The 23,838-nt window shown below is 37.6% G+C and overlaps 1 protein-coding gene across 3 annotated transcripts in view; it reads left to right on the top strand.

Moving 5' to 3' along the window:
- MDM2 (MDM2 proto-oncogene) overlaps window positions 1–23,838 on the top strand; it is a 28,557-nt gene that overhangs the window by 3,389 nt on the left and 1,330 nt on the right. For 2 of the 3 annotated variants that reach the window (XM_032854856.1, XM_032854857.1), the window contains exons 3-10: window positions 1,771–1,845; window positions 4,109–4,242; window positions 6,081–6,130; window positions 9,660–9,727; window positions 9,848–9,944; window positions 16,093–16,253; window positions 20,554–20,709; window positions 21,426–21,503. In XM_032854856.1, the coding sequence (XP_032710747.1) occupies window positions 1,771–1,845; window positions 4,109–4,242; window positions 6,081–6,130; window positions 9,660–9,727; window positions 9,848–9,944; window positions 16,093–16,253; window positions 20,554–20,709; window positions 21,426–21,503 (819 nt within the window). Of the gene's footprint in view, window positions 1–1,770; window positions 1,846–2,515; window positions 2,603–4,108; window positions 4,243–6,080; window positions 6,131–9,659; window positions 9,728–9,847; window positions 9,945–16,092; window positions 16,254–20,553; window positions 20,710–21,425; window positions 21,504–23,838 lie in introns of those variants that run through there. The other variant, XM_032854858.1, reaches the window with a different exon arrangement.

Raw genomic sequence — 23,838 nt, 5'->3', positions numbered from 1 at the left:
CCTGCCTCCTTGACAGTTACTTTCTCAATACCACTTGCAAAAACTCTAGATCAATAAGTCAAGCAGAGAGTCAATTATCATATGGTTTCACTTATTTGTGGAGCATAACAAATAGCATGGAGGACATAGGGAGTTAGGAGAAGGGAGTTGGGGGAAATTGGAAGGGGAGGTGAACAATGAGAGACTATGGACTCTGAAAAACAGCAGAGAGTCAATTATCATATGGTTTCACTTATTTGTGGAGCATAACAAATAGCATGGAGGACATAGGGAGTTAGGAGAAGGGAGTTGGGGGAAATTGGAAGGGGAGGTGAACAATGAGAGACTATGGACTCTGAAAAACAATCTGAAGGGTTTGAAGAGGTGTGGGGGGTGGGAGGTGGGGGGAACCGGTGGTGGGTATTAGAGAGGGCACGGATTGCATGGAGCACTGGGTGTGGTACAAAAACAATGAATACTGTTATGCTGAAAATAAATTTAAGAAAATGATTTAAAAAAAAAGGGACCAGGAAACACTCAGTTAAGGCATTTACAATGTGTTAAGATTGGTTTTCAGTCCACAAAGTAGGCAGTTGGAAATTGAATGAATGAAATAAGCTAATGAATAAAGAAATAAATCTTGGATTTTATCTCATTTGTTTGAATAAAATAAATTCTTGATGTCAGGACTTAATGTCATCATCATTATCACCACAGCCACTGCTATGATCCTCACTAACATCACTAGGAGAAAATCTTGGCAATGTGTTGGGTAGTTGGTTGATTGGTTGTTTTTAGTCATGGGCAAAGCCCTTTTAATAAAGACAAAATAAACAAAACAAAACAAACAAAAAAAACCAAACCTCTAGATCAGGGTTAGGCACATTATATCCTGTGGGCCATATTTGGCCTTCCACCTATTTTTGTAAATACAGTTTTATTGAAATGTAGCCATGGCCTTTGGTTTACATATCTGTACTTCTGAGTTAGACCATCTGGGAGGAAAAGCTTAAAACTTACAATTTTGTTCTTTATAGAAAAAAATTGACCCTTGATCTAGTTGGTAGGTTCCTTGAATACAACTCCTGTTGTATTTATCCCCCCCCCCCCACCGCCCCAACCATATCTAGCACTGTCTGGTGCATGGTAAAAGTTCAATAAGTGTTTGTCAGTAGATCCTTGAAAAGTAGACCCACTAAGAGGCAGCATGACGTGGTAGGAGGAAAATGCTGGTTTGTAGTTGAGGGTTATGAGTTGCAGCCTCAGATCTGCTCTTAATTATCCTTGTTAGTTATTTAAGTCCTCCAGCTTTCAGGAGCCTGATGTGTGGAAAGAAAAGATTAGGAAACAGATCTACCCTGAAGACTTACCCTTTTCTCTTGGATTTTGCAGTTTAGTTTATGGTAATCTCATTGGAGTATTCCATTTATAGTTAAGTTTGTAAGGTATTAAGCAGATAATAGAAATGGCTGGAGGAAAGAGAATTAATTTTCACTGCCTTGGCATGGATACTGTGTTTGATTACAACTAATGTACTTGATTCTGTGATTATTTGCATAGTAATGAAATCTCAGCTTTTTTTTTCCAAATTGCCTTGATAGTCTATGATACTGGGTTTCTATAGACTTACATTTAGTGAAAACATTATGACTTAGTTTTGAGTTCTAACCTTGTGAGATTGTTAAATATAACTCCTACCTTTACTGAAAATCTTCATGGAAATGCTTGCTGTGGGGCTTACAGTTGCGGAATAATTTTGGAAGTGTAATAGCAGCTTTTTGTTCTTTGTAGGTTAGACCAAAGCCTTTGCTTTTGAAGTTGTTAAAGTCTGTTGGTGCACAAAAAGACACTTATACTATGAAAGAGGTAAGCTAAATTAAGAGTTAACAAGATAACTAATATCTTGCTAATAACATGTAGTCATGGGGAGAAATTGGCTATATTGAGGGATTTTTTAGTAAGCAGTAATACGAAGTATTGTCATTTGGACCATAATTTGAAGTTGAAATTCTAATTATACTTGAATATCATTTCTCACTAGGAACTGTGAGACAGAGGGAGGCTCTGTAGGGGTTCTTAGCATTTTTGTGCTATGGACCCACTTGGCAGACTGGTAGAGTCTTCTCAGAATCCTGTTTCTAAATGCATGAACCAAAATGTATAGGATTACAAAGGAAACAAATTATGTAAAAGAGTTATCAAAATAGTAGATAATTTTGTGATATATGTGCTCTTTTGAGTGTGTTTTTTTAATTAACACATTAAATAAAAAGATTTAGCAGCCGATGTAGTAAATGTAATTTCAAAGTAGTGAGGAGTATAGTTAGTATTTTCAGAGGTTTACAACAAGCATAGTATGATGTGAAAACACTTGTGATTTGTATTGGTGACAGAAATCACAGGTATTACTAATACTTTGTGGTTTGTTGCCTATATTCATAATAGGAAAAGCTAAATTTCAGTTAAAAGTTAGTGAAAATATCGATAGAAATTTTTTTTCCATCCAAATTAATGGACCCCTTGAATTCTATCCAAGGACTTCTTGGGCATCCATGGATCCCAGGTTAAGAACTTCTGCACTAGAGATACATGAGTACAGTATACTGATCTTTCTGGGATAGAGGTGAGCTGATTCATGAACATATGTTCTATTTAATGGATACATTTCAATGTAATGTTCTCTGGCTTTAAATTTGTGCACAGAAGCATGATTTTCAGTGAGAGATTGGGCCATCTTAGGCAAAATTTCATTGTGAATGAAATGTGCCTTTCCCCCCATCTCTCCCACTTAGTTTATGGGGCCCAGATTGCTTAAAACACTGAAGTAACTTACCTACATCAGGATAGTGGGTCAGGAAGAGACTGCACCATTTTCCTTTTCAGCCACACTTTTTGTGAACTTCCTTATGGGATGTTTGGTAGGTGTGTAGGTTCTCTTCTTCCTCCCACTTATCAACTTATCTTCAATCCATAGTCACCAGGGATTATTCCTTTAAGTTTGAGGCCTGCTTAACCAGTTAAATCTACAGATGGTAGGGGAGCTTGCAGGGAAGTGTCGAGATTAAGGATATTTTCAAGGTTAAGGATGCATTTAGGGCTGATGACTTGGGTTTGACCTCATTATCATCACATAATTAATTGGTTAAGGAAACAAAAGGCATGCATTTAGTAGTAGTAAGGAGGAGAAAATTGATTGGGCCATTATAAAGGTGTAGAATGCTTATGCAAAACCATCTAATAGTAATATATATATTTATTGTCTGAGTTTTTAGTTGCAGGATCTTTGTTCTGGGGCATATGGAAGAGTGATGACAGCTAGTATGGGATAGTAGAAAAAAAACTGGACTAGTAGTCAGGAGACCGGGTCCCATTTCCTTATCCCTAATACAGTGAAAACAATTCTATGAAATATCAGAAGAATGAAACAGTACTTGTAAAAGTACATCTAAACTGTAAAAAAAAAATTCGTGCATATTTAGGTGGTTAATAGGTTTGTATGTGGATGTCTTAAGATGTATCATTTCTTTGTCTTAGTGGAGCATACAGAATTTAACTGGATACGCATGATTCAGGGTTACTATTTTGATAATTATTGCATAGATTATATTGATATCTTCAAGAGTTTATTTTATTCACAGAATTCTTCCAAACTGTTATGTAGATATAATTGGTCACTTTCCTGTGGTTCTCATCTGTGATGACCTCAGAGGCTGTTGAGATGTATGGTGTTAAACATGGGACTGTTTACTATTTGCTAAATGACTCCAGGTCACTGCTCTGTTTTAGTTGATGTTTTGATTTTGCAGCTTTTTATTGCTCTCACTCGTTTTGCATTTTGCTGCCTTTTCCCTTCTTCCTAGTATGTATTACCTAGGTATCTGGGCAGAGTTAAAGTCTATCATACACACACACTTTATTTAAGTGAGTTGGAGAAACAGTGTCTACTCCCATCAGATTAAAAGGAGAAGATTTAAGAGCTTTTTTAAGAGTACAAGAATGGTTGTTATTGCAGACAGTTATGGGTCTGGTTGCAGGTTGTTTAACCATTTTTAGATAAATGAGATATTGAATGTATTTGAAACTAACATTTAATTTTCTTTAATGCACAGAAATCCTATTTCTATTTCAGGTTATATTTTATCTTGGCCAGTATATTATGACTAAACGATTATATGATGAGAAGCAACAGCATATTGTGTATTGTTCCAATGATCTTCTAGGGGATTTGTTTGGAGTGCCAAGCTTCTCTGTGAAAGAGCACAGGTAAATTCTTCAGCTTAGTGCATTTTAAAAAGCCAGCTGGGCAAACATTTCAGTTTACCTCCATCTTCACTGCCTTTTGTCAGAGAAAAATTGTTGCTGTTTATAAAAAGATGCTGAAATTTAATTTAGTAATATAGCATATTGCTTTAGAACCTCAGTTGTGGAATCTTATAAACCCAGGTTTGAGACCTAGCTCTCATTTACTAGCTGTGTAACTAGGTAAACTGATAACCCTCTCTAAGCCTCAGTTTACCCTACTTGTAGACATAATACAAATACCTCATGTCGAGGTTATAGAGAGACAATGTGTGTGTTTGACACATAGGAATCATTTAAATATTAGTCTCCGGGACATCTAGGCGACTCAGTTAAGTGTCTCACTTTGGCTCAGGTCATGATCTCAGGGTCCTGGGATTGAGCCCTTAGTCAGGCTCCCTGCTTAGTGGGGAGCATGCTTCTCACTCTCCCTCTCCCCCGGCTCGTGCATGCTCTCTCTCATATAAATAAATAAATAAAATCTTTTTTTTTTTTAAGGTTTTATATATTCACTTGACAGAGATCACAAGTAGGCAGAGAGGCAGGCAGAGAGAGGAGGAAGCAGGCTTCCCACTGAGCAGAGAGCCCGATGTGGGGCTCGATCCCAGGCAGAGGCTTAACCCACTGAGCCACCCAGGCACTCCATAAATAAATAAAATCTTAAAAAAAAGAAATTGGGATGCCTGGGTGGCTCATGGTTGGTTAAGCATCTGCCTTTGGCTCAGGTCTTGATCCCAGGGTCCTGGGATTGGTCCCGAATCAGGCTCCTTGCTCATCGGGGAGCCTGGTTCTCCCTCTGCCTGCTGCTACCCTCCCCCCACCCAGCTTGTGTGCACGTGTGCACTCTCTGACAAGTAAATAAATAAAATCTTTAAAAATAAATGTTAGTCACAGTTACTGTGTTTTAAAGAATGTTATTATTGCAGTTAATGTCAAAGACAATCTCTTTAGACCACACTGTGGTAAAGGCTTAAGTTTGAGTCTTACTCTGGAGATTTTGTCATATAGCATTATAGCACTTAATCAGCTGAATTTAACCCAGATAACATTTCTAGAATTACTCTACTGGAAACTGAAGACTTTTTGCAGTCTTTCTTGCCTTACATTTGGAATTCCTTTTCCCATTTGGTTTAGTACAGTCTGTGTGGAGCCTTAGCATGCATGTATATCTTAATAAATGGGATGAATACTTTTCACCTGAAACAATTTTATTCCTTTTTTTTCCCATTTCTAGAACAGTGGTTCATAGTAGCTTTTCAGACTGTATTTATTAAATGAGTGAAGGAAGCTTCATCTTTTAATAGATTTTAAGATCAGGAAAGAAAATCCATTAGGTGATTGGTCCATGGTTAATAGAAGTCAAAATCAAGTTCCCCTATAGTGGGTTTTGTGTGACCCACTGCCTTTTTAGGCAGTCTACTTCTAAGCTTTAAGCACAGGGCTAAAAACTTTCTGACTGAAAATACATGAATCAACCTGCTTTCTGCATTCACACCCATTCCCTTGGGTCTTTTGGTAAAGTCCAAATAAGGCACATTTCAGGAAATGGAGATACTAAGTCTTTTCAGCTGGAGAGACCTTCATGATTAGTAAGAGAACTGTATATAATCGTTGTGCAGCTAATTATCATGGTTGCTTTTTAGGACCTAGAAGCTTGCCAGTGATATAGTTTGAATACAGTGATTTAAAATTTAGTTTGTGTACAGTATAGTTCATACTAATATGTATTTAAAAGTCTGGTCAAGTCCAGTTTAGTACATTTTTATTTTAAAATGTATATCTTTTCTTTTCCTCCCTACAAGGAAAATATATACAATGATCTACAGAAACTTGGTAATAGTCAATCAGCATGGTAAGTTAATTTTGAATACCATAAAAGTATTTTGAACACATTCTGTGTATGTGGAGTCATTTAACAGGAAGAAATGAACTACATGAACTAAAACAATGTAATACTAAGGTTCTAATGCATATTTGCAATATGTAAAGTTAAATACCTTATTCCATCAATTTAAGCCTTGGGATATCAGTATTAGAATTTGTTTTGAAAGATAATTTCTGTTTGGTTTTTTTGGCGGTGGGGGGAGGTTTCACAGACATTTATTAAACACTTTATTTTTAAATTATATTTTTATTTTCAGTATAGTTAATATACTGTGTTATATTAGTTTCAGCTTTGCAATGCAGTGATTCAGCAATTCCATATACATTAGCAGGTACTTATCATGACAAGTGCTCTCCTTAATTCCCATCACCTGTTTAACCCATTCCCCTACCCACTTTCCGTCTGGTAACCATCATTTGTTCTCTATGGTTATGAATCTGGTTTTTGGTTTGTCTCTTTTTTCTTGGTTTTGTTTCTTAAATTTCATATATGAGTGAAATCATATGATATTTGTCTTTCTCTGACTGATTTCACTTAACTTTATTTTCTCTAGGTCCATCCATAGTGTTGCAAATGGCAGGCTTTCATTTTTTTTTTTTTATGGCTGAATACTATTCTATTGTGTATATGTATACCACGTCTTTATCCATTTATTTATTGATGGACAGTTATGCTGCTTCCATAATTTGGCTATTGTAAATAATGCTGCATATATCTTTTCAAATTGGTGTTTTTGTATTCTTTGGGTAAATGTTCAGTAGTGGAATTACCAGATCAGTGATGATTCTGTTTTTAATTTCTGAGAAACCTCTGTACTGTTTTTCACAGTGATTGCACCAGTTTGCATTCCCTCCAACAGTGCATGAGGGTTCCATTTTCTCCACATCCTCACCAACATTTGTTGTTTCTGAAAGGTAGATAATTTCAAGCCCATGCTTACTCAACATATGATCAAACCTTGAAACATGTATTGAAAGGCTTGGGAAGTAATACAGATACCTAAGTAGGACAGTTTGAATGGATGAGCACTTTTTTGTTTTTTATATTAGACAAAACTTTTATCAATTTATTCAGGTAAGTGGCATTTAAGTTCCCTACCTGTAGACTTGCAGTTCTTAACTGGTTATTTTTGGGTTACATACTCCTTGCATACTCTGATGAAAGCATTGGGTTCTTATTTCAGAGAGATAAACATATACAGTGATATGCTGATAAATGTTTAACAACCCATTTTTCAGGGGGAAAAGCCCTGATTTTTGGTGTTTGCTGAGTTCCATGGTGTAAATAACTCCCACCTTGGCCATTTTCAGGCTACATATATGGAGTTGGTAAGAAAGGTACACAGTCTGCTTTGAGTAGCAGTAGGAGCTGGCTCCCAACACACCATAGACCTTTTAAAGCCCAGTCTTGAATTAAAATTAAAAACTGTTCTCAGAAGCTTGTTTACTTCCTGCAGTGAACTGGCCACTCTTTTATCCTTCCACTAGTCTGTATTGAGACTTTATTGTTATGTTGTTTTATTACACTTGTTTGTATTTTTCTTATATCCTAATCAGGTTTGTATTCTGCATCAACACTACAGTATTTTATTAACAGGATGTTTAATAAATGTGTTGAGTTGAATCCTCTTCCATAGTTAGGACTTAAGACCCAGAAAAGGGCATCACTGTCTTATCCTAGAGTAAAAGTGACTGTTAGACTGGTGATATTTTTTAATGTTTTACAGAACTCTTTATGAAATCAAATGAAGGCAAATAAAACAAACAACTATATTATTATAGTAGTGTTTTCAGTTTTCTTAAATATTATCCCTGATGTGTTCATTCATTCATGTAAAGAAACCTTGTTAGATTACTAGGAAAATTATATTAGTGAGATGGTAACCTATAGGTTACTTAGGTTATTTCCATTCTGGGTTTGTTTCAGGTTTTAGTTAGTAGAATTAACTTCAGAACTCCTGTAACTGTTCTCAACCTGTCACACCTAGTACTTCCTTTTTATTATATCTGAATTGTAACACTTCTTCTATTAAAACAAAATATAACCTGTCTATATGTACAACTTAAGATCAGTATAATACATAACCCATAATATAAAGAAACTATTATGATAATGTGAATAATTCCAGAATATTAATGCGTGGGCCTGACATACCTATTAAAATGAAAATGCTTCCAAGAGAATAACAAAGTATTTAATTACGACCTTTGGCAACGGCATATTTCCTATCTGAAATTTTGTCTTGGGAGCTCTAGGTCTGTACATCCATCTACGAATTAAACCCACCTACCTGAATGAGTTTCATCCACTTAATTCATTATCTTTCCTTCTTAATCTGTTTACCTTCTGAAGTTTCTCTCTTGGTGAATGGTACCACCCATTTATCCATTTATCAGACACCAGGCCTTGTTGGTTTTTACCTTTTTAACTTCTCTGGAATTGATCTTTTTTCCATGCCTTAGTTTAGGCTTTACTATTTTGACATTTGTATTATTGCTGTTACTGTTTAGTACTGGCTTCCCTCCCTCTGCTCTCTTTTTCTTCTATTTTGCCAAAGTAATTTGTTGCTCCTCTGCTTAAAATGACCAGTTAGGGGTTCCTTATTATTCCCTGGATAAAAAACTTGCTGTGAGCTAGCCAATCAGTTTTATCTATTGGATTAAACCTTTTTAATGGTGAGTGGCTGCAGCAGTGCCACAGGGCAGCTTCTGAAGTGTTGCTGGGAAGAATGCGATGATGCAGGCTTGAGGGCAAAAGTGCAGCTTGTTGCCGTCCTTGTGCAGTTTCACAAGACACACAGGGTCCTTTGTCATCTTGCTTGTATACCAGGAATAATTGACTCCCTGTAATTCCCCACAACAGAGCATTGGTAATTCACTTCTGGGTGCTTTTTTCACAGGGTGTTCCTCAGTCTGGAATAGCCTTTTTTAGTCCTGTTGCTTCAAATTCTACTATGTGAAACTTTTTCTGATTCCTTTTTCCTCAGACCCTGCTCTGTCCCTACCAAATAATCATTGCTCTGTGTTCTTCACTGATTTACCTTATAATACTTCTTTTATCCTGTTTATTATACTTTTGTTACTCTTAATGAAAACTACTCTGTATTAAAATTGAATTATCTTAGGGCACCTGGGTGGCTCAGTGGGTTAAAGCCTCTGCCCTCAGCTCGGGTCATGGTCCTGGGGTCCTGGGATGGAGCCCCGCATCGGGCCCTCTGCTCAGCGGGGAGCCTGCTTCCCTTCCTTCCTCTCTGCCTGTCTCTCCGTCTACTTGTGATCTCTGTCAAATAGTTAAATAAGGCCTTTAAAAAATTAAATAAAATTGAATTATCTTATTTACATCTCCAGTATCTAGCATGGGTTTGGCTCCTGGGAGATACACATTTACTGTTTGTTGAAAGGTTAAATTGTGTAAGGAGTTTGTCTTGGACTGACAGACTAGTTTTTTTTCCTATTTTGTGATTCTCTGTTGTTATGTTGTTTTTCCCCCCCATCAGAATCATCAGATTCAGGCACATGTGTGAGTGAAAATAGGTGTCACCTTGAAGGTGGGAGTGATCAAAAGGTAATCTTTGAAATGAACACATTCTAGTTTGATGTTTCTTGAAAGTTAGGTTATTTTAAATTATTTTTAGCTTCCTGGTGTTAAAAGTTCGTTTTTGTTTTCCCCCTCTTGGATGCTTAGGACCCTGTGCAAGAGTTGCAGGAAGAGAAACCTTCATCTTCAGATTTGGTTTCTAGACCATCTACCTCATCTAGAAGGAGAACAATTAGTGAGACAGGTATATATGATTATTTAACACTTCCAAACAGCTTTTCACTCTTTATTCTCTAATAAAATTAATGCATTAGACTTAAAGAAATTGTGCCTTTTTTTTTTTTTTTTTTTGCTTTAGGTGAATTTCTGAGTTTCATTCTTAATTTTATTTGATTTATTTGGTTTAAAAATTGCTTTCTTAGCAACATTTTTCTTTTTTTTTTTTAAGATTTTATTTATTTACTTGACAGAGAGAAAGATCACAAGCAGGCAGAGAGAGAGGGGAAGCAGGCTCCCTGCTGAGCAGAGAGCCTGATGCGGGGCTCGATCCCAGAACCCTGAGATCATGACCTGAGCCGAAGGCAGAGGCTTAACCCACTGGGCCACCCAGGCGCTCCTCTTAGCAACATTTTTCTGATGACTATAGCAGGCACAGTTTCCTGGGCTCCACTGGAATTCATAGTTAGCCAGCAGCCTCTTATTCAAGGTAATAGAGAACAAGTGTATAAGCTCTTATTTTAGTCCTTAGTTACCTTACCAGTTAAAATATTTGTTGTTTCTAATAAGTGACAAAACACACCACTGAGTTTAAAATAAGCAAAATGAGTAACCTCTAGACCTGAAGAAGAGATAAAATAGCTAAAACATTTTTACAGAGAAAAGGTAGTGGAGGAGGCTGTTGCCTGGTCAAAAGTCATACTAACTAAAACTGTATGATTCAGATGAAAAAAGTATTCAGCAGATCAGTGAGATAGAATAGACAAACCTGGACTAGAGTGTACATGAGGGCAGAGGGCGGTTAAGGACAGAGGATGTTTTGTTAACTGCATGGGACTGGAACAAATGGTTAGTTATCTGGGGAAGAAAAAACAAGTTCTGTCTGTACTATATGCCAAAATGAATTCCAAATAAGTTTAAAAGAGAAATGAGATAATTATAATGTATTTGAAGGATATTCACTTTAACTTGACAGTGCTATACCCTTATTACATAAAAAGTTCCCCTATGGGGCGCCCGGGTGGCTCAGTGGGTTAAAGCTTCTGCCTTCGGCTCGGGTCATGATCCCAGGGTCCTGGCATCAAGCTCCGCCTCGGGCTCTCTGCTCAGTTGGAAGCCTGCTTCCTCCTCTCTCTCTACCTGCCTCTCTGCCTACTTATGATCTCTGTCAAATAAATAAAATCTTTTTTAAAAAATCCCCTATAATTGATTAAAATATCAAAATCCATATAGCCAAAAGGGCAAAAACCCAAGATTTTCATAGTAAACACAAATGACTGATAAATAGGAGGGAGGGGATGGATTTTAGTGATTTCACTTTATACACAATAAAAAATACAGAAGTGTCTTTCCTAGGCTATCAGATTAACAGAGATGAGTTTTTGACTCATCATTGTTAGCTTGTGTATTGGTACTGATGTACTATTGGTGTATCTGTTGGTATAAGTTGGTGGTGTTAGACCTTTATGGATTATAAAAAGGTTTGTAGTTCTTATTATTCTAGTAACTGTACTTCTAGAAATCTATTCTAGAGATATAATCAGAAATTCAAGATTATATATGTAGAGACACTAATTATAGCATCATTTATAATTAAAGATATATGGTAGAAAATGTCATCACTCTAGTTCAGGCCATTGCTATATCTTCTTTGACCATAGCAACAGCATTCTGATTTTTCTTGCTCTTGCTTTTGTGTTCCATCATGTAGTACTAAAAGAGATGGAAAAAAGTAAATTGAATTGTATCTCTTTCCACTTAGCCACTTTTGTTACTTCAGATAAAACCCGTACTTTTGGGGGCACCTGGGTGGCTCAGTTGGTTAAACATCTGCCTTCAGCTCATGTCATGCTCCCCGGGTCCTGAGATCCAATCCCACGTTGGGCTCCCTGCTTAGTGGGGAGTCTGCTTCTCCTTTTCCCTCTCCCCCTGGCTTGTACCCTCTTTCTCTCTCAAAGAAAGAAGAATCTTTTTTTTTTTTTTTTTTTTTTTTAAAGATTTTATTTATTTATTTGACAGAGAGAGATCACAAGTAGATGGAGAGGCAGACATAGAGAGAGAGAGAGGGAAGCAGGCTCCCTGCTGAGCAGAGAGCCCGATGCGGGACTCGATCCCAGGACCCTGAGATCATGACCTGAGCTGAAGGCAGCGGCTTAACCCACTGAGCCACCCAGGCGCCCCAAGAAAGAAGAATCTTAAAGCACCACACTTTTTCCCTCCGCCTACAAGGCCATAATCTACCTTTAACCTGGTTTTTGGCCCTTTCCCCCCACCTCTATTTCCACTGTACTTATTAATTGGTTCCTCAAGTCAAAAATTCTTCCTTCTTTAAGGATGTTTTCAGACAGATTTTTTTTTTTTTGCCAGCAGTTCTTCCTATCTCTGCTTATATGATCAGCTCCTCATTTTTCTGTTTTTGCTTAAAAGTGACCTTCTGAGAGAGGCTGTCTCTAACCAGCCAGAAAAGTAATTCTCTTTTCCTTTCCTTAGCTCCCTGCTTGTTTTCTCGTAGTACTCATTATAGCTAATAAATAATTATATTTCAGTTGCCTGGATACTTGAAATTAAACTCTGGTGGCAGGGATGATGGCTGACTTCACTTTTGTATACCCACGGCCTAGCACTGTGCCAGACAGTAAGCAGGTGCTCAGATTTGTAGACTAAATCGTTGAATTATGATGAACAGTATAGGGGCATGTGGGTGGTTCAGATGGTTAAGCATCTGCCTTTGGCTCAGGTCATGATCTCCGGGTCCTAAGATCCAGCCCTGTGTCAGGCTTCTTGAACACTGGGGGTCTGCTTCTCCCTCTGCCTCTCCCTCCTGCTCATGCTCTATCAAATGAATAAATAAAATCTTTTTAAAAAAAACAATAAATTGTATATGAACCTATGTCACAGACACCATCTTCTGCAGCCATTAAAAGTAATGTAAAAGAAGATTTCAGAGAAAACCACTCCCAAATTGTACATTTTAGTGTGGTTCAAATACGTTTTTAAAAGGAAATTTTAAAAACTAGAAAATTATTACAGTAAAATTTTAATGGTAATCTCAATGGTAGCACTACAATTGATATACATTTTAAAATTTTCTATTTTTTTAAGACCTCTATAATGAGTAATACTTTAATAGTCACAAAAAAAGCCCCAAGTGTTATTTATGGAGGTAAAAATTATGAGCATGGTTTAGGCTTCAACCAAGATCACCTTTTGCAGGGAATACAAACATGACTAAGAACTTTTATTAAGAACTTGTGATCTAGGGGCGCCTGGGTGGCTTAGTGGGTTAAAGCCTCTGCCTTCAGCTCAGGTCATGATCCCAGGATTCTGGGATTGAGCCCGACATCGGGCTCTCTGCTCAGTGGGGAGCCTGCTTCCCTGCCTACTTGTGATCTCTCTCTGTCAAATAAATAAATCTTTAAAAAAAAAAAAAAACTTTTGATCTATTTATGGAGATCAACACAGAATTACTTAAAATATAGGATATAACAGTGGGGAATTAAGAGGAAAAAGATGTCTTCTGGCTAGGAAGGCCAAGAGAAGGAAATGGAGTGAGCAGAGGTGTGCGAGTTGCACCTGTTTCAGGCATATGGATTATAGTTTATTTAATCCCATAACCCTGTTTGGTATTTACGTACAAGGCTGCAGTGAACACCTTGCCACATACATCCTTAAGTGGTTATGCAGGTATTTCTCTCTCAATCTCTAGGATAGAGGTTGCCCACAAAAATGTATTATTTTACATTTCTGCCAACAGTGTATAAAAATGTCCTCTCAAATCTTTTGAAACACTCTCTCATTTTAACTTTCATAGTTCTTATGGGTGATAAATGGTATCTTGTTTTAATTTGCATGTCCTTGGTCAGTAAGAGATAGGAGATTTTTTCATATGTTTATTAGTTCTTTGTATTCTGTGAATTGCCTTTTCATATCTTAGATTTTTTTTTTTTTTAATATTTATTTGAGACAGAGAGCATGTGTGAGTAGGGGGTGCAGAGGGATAAGGAGAAGCAGGTTCCTGCTTAGCAGAGAGCCCTGTATGGGATCCCCAGGATCATGACCTGAGCCAAAGTAGACACTTAACTGACTGAGCCACCCAGGCTTCCCTTGACTTTTTATTTTTTAAATCAGGTTTTGTTTTTCTTAATTGGTGGGAGGACTTGTATATAATGGATAGTAACTGTTTTATGTATGTTGCGGATATTTTCTCCCAGTTTGACATTTGCTTTTTAAGTTTTATTTTGCCGTGTAAACCTTAATCAACATAATCTAGTCTTGGTAAACTTTTTCTTGAGAGCTTTGCAGTTATACTTCCTTACTCTGGTATTATAAGAAAATTCTCTTACAAGTATTTGGATGGTTTTATTCTTTGTGTTTGGCTCTTTAATTCACTTGGAAATTATTTTTATACTCAATATACTACATGGTAAGACTCATTTATTTTCCTGATAGATTTGGTAACATTCTAAGTCGGAGATAATTCATTATTTAAAATAAAAGAAACCATCACTGGTTTTGATTCCTATTGAAAATACAGGGTACTGAGGAAATTGTGGAATGTTAAGAATACCTTCTAAGTAGGGGGTGCCAAGGTGGCTCAGTCAGTTGGGCATCTGACTCGTGGTTTCAGCTCAGGTCGTGGTCTTGGGGTCATGGGATTCAGCCCTGCTTCGGGCTCTGTGCTGAGGATGGAGTCTGCTTAAGATTCTCTCCCTCTGCCCTTCCCATTCATGCTTGCTCAATCTGTCTCTAGAATAGGTGGATTATTAAAAAAAAAAAAAAAAAAAAGACCATCTAAGTAAATTAAACATTTTTCGTTCTTTTCAGAAATAAATCTTAAATCCTACAGTATGCTTTTAAAAAAAAATTTATTTTTTTAAGTAACATATAATGTATTATTAGCCCTAGGTGTACAGGTCTGTGAATTGCCAGGTTTACACACTTCACAGCACTCACCATAGCACATACCTTCCCCAGAGTCCATAACCCAACCACCCTCTCCCTACCCGCCTCCCGACCCCACCACAACCCTTAGTTTGTTTTGTGAGATTAAGAGTCTCTTATGGTTTGTCTCCCTCCTGATCCCATCTTGTTTCAATTATTCCTTTGCTACCCGCCAAGCCCTCCACGTTGCCTCTCAACTTCCCGGTATCAGGGAGATCATATGATAATTGTCTTTCTCTGATTGACTTATTTTGCTAAGCATAATACTACAGTATGCTTTTAACAAAAATTTAGATTGGTTCATGAAAGCTCTACATGTGTTAAATTAGTTGTGACATGGGCACCTGGGTGGCTCAGTGGGTTAGGCCTGTGCCTTTGGCTCAGGTCATGACCTCAGGGTCCTGGATCCAGCCCCGCATTGGGCCCTCTGCTCAGCAGGGAGCCTGCTTCCCCCCCACCCTTGCCTGCCTCTTTGCCTACTTGTGATCTCTGTCAAATAAATAAAAAATCTTCGAAAAAAAATAAATAAGTTGTGACTTAATGGAGATGACATTCTGAAAGAAGCTTAAAAAGCTTTTTTTTTTTTTTTAAGTTTATTTACATTTGTACATAAGTTATCTCTACACACAATGTGGGGCTCAAACTCATGACCTCGAGATCAAGAGTCACATGTTCCTCCTACTGAGCCGGCCACATACCCCACAAGCTTGAAAAGATTTTTTAAAATGTAGTGTTCTGGGGGTACCTGGCTGGCTTAGTCAGTAGAGCATGTGATTCTTGATCTTGGGTCCGTGAGTTGAAGCCCCACATTTGCTGTAGTGCTTACTTAAAAAAAAAAAAAAAAAAATACAGCATTTTTTTTTTTTAAGATTTTATTCATTTACTTGACAGACTAGAGATCTCAAGTAGGCAGAGAAAGAAGCAGGCTTCCCGCTGAGCAGAGAGCCTGATGCTGGGCTCGATCCCAGGACCCTGGGATCATGACCTGAGCCTAAGGCAGAGGCTTTAACCGACTGAGCCACCCAGGTGCCCCCAAAATAGAGCATTCTATCATAGCTCTTAGTTGGACAGAACCAGTAGAAGTGTTCACCTTTGAAATAGTAGTAATTGACTGTTTTTCTGTTTAATTTCATTGAAATAAAGTTTTGGTACAAGTAGGTACTTAACGGCAGCTCATTTGCTAAATGAATCACAATATAGGGTTTTAATTAACTTGTCTGTCTTTATGTATCCAGAAGAACATTCAGATGAATTACCTGGAGAACGGCAGAGAAAGCGCCACAAGTCTGATAGTATTTCCCTTTCCTTTGATGAGAGCCTTGCTCTGTGTGTAATAAGGGAGATATGTTGTGAAAGAAGCAGTAGCAGTGAATCAACAGGGACGCCATCAAATCCGGTAATCTTTTCATTTTAAATAAAACAAGACTCTTGAGGCACCTAGTTGGCTCAGTCAGTTAAATGTCTGCTTTCCGCTAGGGTTGTGGTCCTGGGGTCTTAGGATTGAGGCCTGCATGGGGTTCCCTCCTCTGTGGGGTGCCTGCTTCTCCCTCCCTCTGCCTGCTGCTCCCCCTGCTTGTGCTGTCAAATGAATAAATAAAATCTTTAAAGAAAAAAAAAAGACTCTTGTTTTTAAAATCTAGTTTTAGCAGTCCTAATAAGTGTTTGGATAAAATGCACATACACGTTATGCAATTGCTGTCATACACAGTGCTTAATTTTTCTGTCCCATAAAACTACTAGGGCTGGGGCTCCTGGGTGGCTCAGTGAGTTAAAGCCTCTGCCTTTGGCTTGGGTCATGATCCCAGGGTCCTGGGATCGAGCCCCGAATTGGACTCTGCTTGGCGGGGAGCCTGCTTCACTTCCTCTCTCTGCCTGCCTCTGCCTACTTGTGATCTCTGTCAAATAAATTAAAAAAAAAAAAAAAAATACTAGGGCTGCCTGGGTGGCTCAGTTGGTTTAAGTGGCTGTCTGCAGCTCAGGTCATGATCCCTGGGTCCTGCGATCCCCTGCTCCCTGGGGAGCCTGCTTCTCACTCTTTTGTGCATGTGTGCATGTGTGCACTCGCTCTCTTTCTCAAATAAATAAATATTTTAAAATAAAACTACTGTATAGTTCATCTCTACTGCCAATCCCAGGTTTGAGAGAAGGGTGGGAGATAGTTGTGGGGTGTGTTGGTAAGATTAGTACTAATATTAATAGTTGTTAATGTCATCCTACATATTGGAGAATGTTTGTGAGCCACTGCACCAATAGTAAATTCAAATAAATTGGAGTATAGGGTAGTCTGAGGATTTGTTGTTTTACTTTTTAAAAAACAAGGGAACAAAACCAAATTTGATTCAGTTAGCTGTCTTAGAATTCTAAGGCAGGTTTGTTTTGAATATTTAGAGTAACAGTATCTTTATTATTGTAACTACCAACAAATTAGTCACCATAGTCTAAGGTACACATTTGCCATACGAAGGCCTAGATATCAGGAAAGGTTTGTTTACTAAGGCTGTGGAATGTAGGTATGTTACTGCATGGATGGTGGGAGAGTTTTAGCACTTTCTGATTATTGATACAAAATCCCAAAGCATTAGGAGTAAAATTCTTCAGAGATGTTATTGAAAGAAGTTTGGTTAAAAAAAAATTTTTTTTTTTTTTTTTGCTAACAAGAATTCCTGACAAATGGAATATTATCTTTCTTGTCATTAAACATTTGTCTTTACAATATGAAAAATGGGAACTTTTATTTTTGATCTGGCAGTACCTCAGTGTCATTATTTTGGATATTCGTGATCATTTTATAGTTCCTAGAAGGTGTAGGGGACTGAGTCAGTTGTGATAGTAACCTTATTCTTACTTTTTCTGTGTTATTCTTACACATATTATGTTACATTTTTCTCTTCCAAGCAGTGATTTTAATGGGTACAGGAGGACCCTCCAGAGTTGGGATTTACTAGAGCTGTTACTTCTGTAGGCCACTAGATGGCACAGAGAGCAAGTTCTTCAGTCAGTGGGTCTGCCAGTGTTTTCTGTGCCAGGTTCTGCCTGGCACTGGGGTGGAGTGGTAGTCAAGGTAGATATGGTCCTTGCCCTCATCGGGAGACACATCATCAACAATGAAACAGGTAATTGAGACATTTAATAAATGCTATGGAAAAAAAAATACAGAATCTTGAGGGCAAACATGCCAGTCTGAAAATTGAATCCAATTAAAGAAAACTTGACATGTACACAAACCCCATGTTTGGATAATTCTTTTCCTTAGAAATGATTTAACTAGAACTCCTGTGCCCTGTTAAACTTACAGTCTTTATTAAAGTTGTTTCAGAATTCTAGTTAAATGATATTTAAAGTCCTTGTTTTTGCTTTTTACCTGGGACACTGCCTTGTTACCAAAGCAACAGAGGGTATTTCTTTTTCTCTTAGTCCCATCCTATATTGTTTTCTAAAAATTCTATTAAAAACTGAGTTTTTAGTTTTTCAGGCTTAGTTTCTAGTTGTGAAAGCTTTTTGGTAGAGCAGGGTTTTTTCCCTTAATTTTAGTTTATCCGATATGAAACCATTACCGTCCTCATTTGTTGGTAGTGTTTGTCAGTTTTTGAAGGGGGTTAAAAATGCATTTATCTTCCGTCTTTCTTAGGGTTTAGTAAATTGATGAACTAAGGCTATATTCTAGGCTCTGTACTAGGCAGTTTATATATTTCAGTAGCCTCAAATTCCATTTACAGATGGGAAAGATAAACTTGAGGGTTTTAAATAACTTGTTTAAGATCCCGTAACTGCCACAGTTGGAATTGAGGCAAAAACCAGGGACTTTTGACTTCAAAATTTAAGATCTTTCTGATGCTTTTTACATGTACAATACTTTAAAGGTTTCTGGGTCATTCTGTTTTGAACATTAGCCAAAATGTTAAAAAACAACTTTTAATTTACTTTATTCATAGCACCCTAGAACAGGAGTTGGCAAATTTTCCTGTAAAGGACCAGTTAGGAACTTGTTTTGGGCTTTGTGCGCCAGTGGTCTTTGTTGCAGCTACTCCTTGTGCTGTCAGGCTTAGAGCAGCTGTAGATGACAGGAAATGGCTGGGCTCAGTAAAACTGGATTTATAGAAATAGATGGGCTGTAGGCTGTACTTTGCCAACCCGTACCTCAGAAGATACTTGCTGAGACTTCAGTCTGTCTTGTGATTTATCCCCATATTCTAAACTTAGTGCACTAAATTCTAGTTAATTGACATATTCAATTTGTTAGGTTACTTTATTAGAGGTTGTATCCTAGCTTGGTGTGTAATTTTAACCTGTTAATAGAGTCCTTGTTAAGAATTAGAAATGCAGGGGCACCTGGGTGGCTCAGTGGGTTAAAGCTTCTGCCTTCAGCTCCGGTCATGATCCCAGGGACCTGGGATAGAGCCCCACATTGGGCTCTCCTCAGCAAGGAGCCTGCTTTCCCTCCTTCTCTCTCTGCCTACCTCTCTGACTGCTTGTGATCTCTGTCAAATAAATAAATGAAATCTTAAAAAAAAAAAAAAAAGAATTAGAAATGCAGCTTGTCATTTTTACTTTTACTACTGCTTTCCTAACTTCACTATAAAAAAGTCTTTTAACCTCAGTGTTTATAAAATATTTCATTTTTATAGCTAGTAGAAATATTAAAGATCATTTCATTCAAACTCCTCTCAGAGATGAAGTAGCTGTGGTCTTTACAGGTTAAATATGTCCAAGGTTAAATAACTCCTTAGTGGCAAATCTAGAAGAATGTTTGTATCTTGATTCTTGGACCTTTCCGCTTTATATTCCTCTTTTTTCTAGTTCTAGCTTTCAGCTTTGTATATGTTCCTCTTAGTCACAGCAAATATTACGGGATTGATAGTCTTACACTCTTACACTATGAAATGAGGAACTACATGAGCTGATGCAGAATTTTAAAAATCTAAAAAAATTATGTCTGAAAGCTCTTCCAAAGAAATTATTTTCCAAGTTCATTACAAAATAAATCTCATGGGGTGCGTGGGTGGCTCAGTCAGTTAAGCGTCTGCCTTCAGGTTAGGCTCCCTGCTCAGTGAGGAGTCTGCTTCTCCCTGTGCCTCTGCCCTTCCCCCTGTTCTCTCGCTTGCTTGCTCACTCTCTCAAATCATTAAAAAAAATAAATCTCATAATTACTACTTGGGTTGTAGCTACTAGCATTCTACCAATCTGAAGATACAGAGATTAAGATGTGTTTTTAACTCTTAAGATGTGTAGAACTCTGATATCTAAGACTCATGCAAGCAAAATTATGCATAATTTATGTTTAAAATTATAATTATGTATATAAATATATTTAATATGTAAGTAGTAAAGATAATTAAAAGGAGAAGTGCTCTTTTAATTGTGGTATTGACAGAAGCTTTAGCAAAAAAGGATGAGTGGGACTTAAAAACTATTAAGTTACTCCAGTGAGAGCAAGTGTCTAGTTGGAGAGAAGATGAAAATGTTAATATGGTCGTGTGTGAACCTTGACTGTCAAAGGGATTTAGCCTTTTGAACGGAGATTTTGAATGGGAAAAATAATATTGATGTAATAGTAACCCAGAATCTTAATCTAGTGTCATTGTGCAGGGGGATCTAAGGAGGAAATGGGACTGCAGGGATGAGCTAGGAAGCTGAGAGGCCAAGAGATAATGTACTTTAAGTAACTTTTTTTTTTTTTTTTCTCCCCCCGATTTTAGGATCTTGATGCTGGTGTAAGTGAACAATCAGGTGATTGGTTGGATCAGGATTCAGTCTCAGATCAATTCAGTGTAGAATTTGAAGTCGAGTCTCTCGATTCAGAAGATTATAGTCTTAGTGAAGAAGGACAAGAACTCTCAGATGAAGATGATGAGGTAGTTTTATTTCTCTAATTATGTCTAAAGTCCTTCAATATTTTCTGTATTCATTGATAATTGAAATAACAATGTATTCTGATTTCACTTGACCTTTGACTTTTGATTTGTTCAAACTAGAATATTTTGTGGACTTGAGGCTTTTATAGTTCCATGTTGTCTGATTTATATTCTTGTAACTATAAATGGCATAAAGGCAATGAACATTCTTGTAATAGTCTTATTTTAAGAAAAATTCCCGTCTTTGGGGCGCCTGGCTGGCTCAGTAGGTGGAGCGTGTTCTTGATCCTGGGGTCATGAGTTCGAGCCCCATATTGTGGAGTGAAGTTTACTTAAAAAAATAAATTTAAAAAATACCCTCTTTTAATATTAATTTGCTTTAAAAAATATTAATTTACTTTTTATAGGAGTGTGCACACAGTTAAAGTCACTGGAGGTGATTACCTTCAACATTGCTAGCTGTTTCACAGTTACTTAATATCTCCATATTTATAAAATAAAAATGCTTATATTGAATTTTTTGCCTTACTCATTTTAAACATCTGTTGCCTTTTAACCATAGTGAGTCAGCATTTCATGGTTCTCCACTTTTCCACCCTTAGGCTTATTCCATTTGACCTCTGTCTCAGAATTTCTCATATATAGTAATACATGCTTTTCATTCCTGGTTAAGGAAAAAAGATGATGAGTTGATGCTAATGGATTTGTTTTATTAGGTATATCGAGTAACTGTGTATCAGGCAGAGGAGAGTGATACAGATTCATTTGAAGAAGATCCTGAAATTTCCTTAGCTGTAAGTATACATCTGCCTTTTTAAGGAATTAAGAAAACATAGAGGTTAAGGTTAGAAAAATATGCCTAGTCTGTTTCCTGACATGAGGTAATTTCTATAAAATTAAAATGTTTTCAGAAAGTTGTAAAGTGTTTTGTTCTTTAATTTGTTGTGTCGGAATCTGTTACTGAATTTTTTTTTTTTCCTAAGATTTTATTTATTTACAGGGGTGCCTGGGTGGCTCAGTGGGTTAAAGCATCTGCCTTCGGCTCAGGTCATGATCACAGGGTCCTGGGATCGAGCCCTGCATCGGGTTCTCTGCTTAGCAGCGAGCCTGCTTCCTCCTCTCTCTCTGCCTGCCTCCCTGCCTACTTGTGATCTCTCTCTGTCAAATAAATAAATAAAATCTTAAAAAAAAAAAAAAAAGATTTTATTTATTTGCAGAGAGGGAGCACAAGCAGGGGTAGCTGCAGGCTACTGAGCGGGGAACCTGATATGGGGCTCAATCCCAGGACCCTGAGATTATGACCTGAGCTGAAGGCAGATGCTTAACCATCTGAGCCTGCCAGGCACCCATTACTGAATTTTTACGGTTTGTGTTGGGGGTGGGCAGGCATTTGAACTTTGGAAAAAAAATTTTTTTTAAGATTTGTTTATTTGACAGCAGAAGCAGGGGCAGGGGTAGTTGGAGAGAGTAGGAAAAGCAGGCTCCACACTGAGCAGAAAGCCCAATGTGGGGCTCAAATCCCAGGACTCTGGGATCATGACCTGAGCTGAAGGCAGATGCTTAACCAACTGAGCCACCCAGGTGCCCCTAAACTTCGAAATTTTTTAATCTAAAATTTCAAGTATGTATGGCCTAGAGAGTAGGATTATGTATCTCTAGTGTATTTATCACCCAGCTTTAACAGTTATCAACATTTTGCCAATCTTGTTGATTTGTACTAGGCAATGTGGTAGGTAGGATTTGCTATTTAAGAGTTCAGGACGGGTGCCCGGAGGGCTCAGTCAGTTGAGTGTCCCGACTCTTGATTGTGGCTCAGGTCCATGATCTCAGGGTTATGAGATTGAGCCCTGCACCGGGCTCAGCGCTCAGGGTGGAGTCTGCTTGTCCCTCTCCCTCTGCTCTCACCCCCCACCCCCGCTCACACATGCATGTGTGCTCTCTCTTTCACATAAATAAAAACCTTAAAAAAAAACAAAAAAACCCCCACAGGGCCAAGGGGCACCTGGGTGGCTCAGTCAGTTGTGTCCAACTCTTGATGTTGGCTCAGGTCATGATCTCAGGGTTGTTGATGTGGATGCTTGCATTGACCTGTGCCCACCATAAGCCTGCTTAAGATTCTCTCTCTCCCTCTCTAAAAACAAAAGTAATGATAAAAGAATTCAGGACTTAAAAACATTTATTACATTATATGCTTCTTGGGGTTCCTGAGGTAAGTTGTGTTTTTTAAATTCAATATTAATGCTTTAATTTTTGTTCTTAATATTGCCTTTAATTACATTTGAATGGGAAATTTTTTTTTTTTTTTTGCTGAGTTGAAAAGTTATCGAAATGCAAAAAAAGATGAAATTGTAAGATTTTGGAAAAAAAAATTTTGCTGTATTAGAAAATAATTCAAGTGACTGGTTGATTCATTTGATGTCAGATATAGATTCTAAAATTTATTAGACTCTGAAGCATTCTCTCTCCCATATCACAAAACTTTTGTCTTTGGTTTTATCAGTTAGGTAGCAACCTAGTTTGAGAACTTGAAAGAACTAATGTGGGAGAATGAAGTCATCTCCATCCTTGCTGCTAATTTCTGAGGTCATTTGTGAGGCAAATTAGAGATGGTTAATCATGGCAAGTTTTACATGGAAATTATCCTTAGGCAAGAACCATGTTGTAGTTAAGAGAAGGGATAGGAATATGTTTGTTAAAGAGTCTGGGGATGGTAAGGGAGTTTATTATCCACATTGTGTGATGGTAGAAAGGTTTGGGAAGTAAGCTGAGGTATGGGAGAAGCAGTAAGCACTTACAGAGATGAGTACACAGGAAGTATAGATAAGTAAGGGGCATACATTTTGGGTAATGACAAGGATGACAGATTTTAGCTGGCAGTGATTGCTGAAAAAAAGTTTTGTGTTTCCTTTGTGGATGAAGTTAGGGAACACTCAGTTGAGCCCAGGTTTTAGGGCACTTCTGAGGCAGTCTTTTACACTGGCACATTGGGCAGTAGCTTCATCTAGATTGATTGGGTGGACATTGGCCACAGTATCCAGGGTTGAGCCTTTAATTAAGGGAGTGAAGTGAGTACAGGCCTCATTTCAGAATAAAAGACTACATCACACTTTCAGCTAAATGAACCAACTG

This window comes from Lontra canadensis, unplaced genomic scaffold (assembly GCF_010015895.1).
Source record: "Lontra canadensis isolate GAN:19392208 unplaced genomic scaffold, GSC_riverotter_1.0 scaffold9, whole genome shotgun sequence".
Lineage (NCBI taxonomy): Eukaryota > Metazoa > Chordata > Mammalia > Carnivora > Mustelidae > Lontra > Lontra canadensis.
Note: the sequence above shows the minus strand (reverse complement) of the source record. Positions and strands in the feature narration are given on the sequence as shown.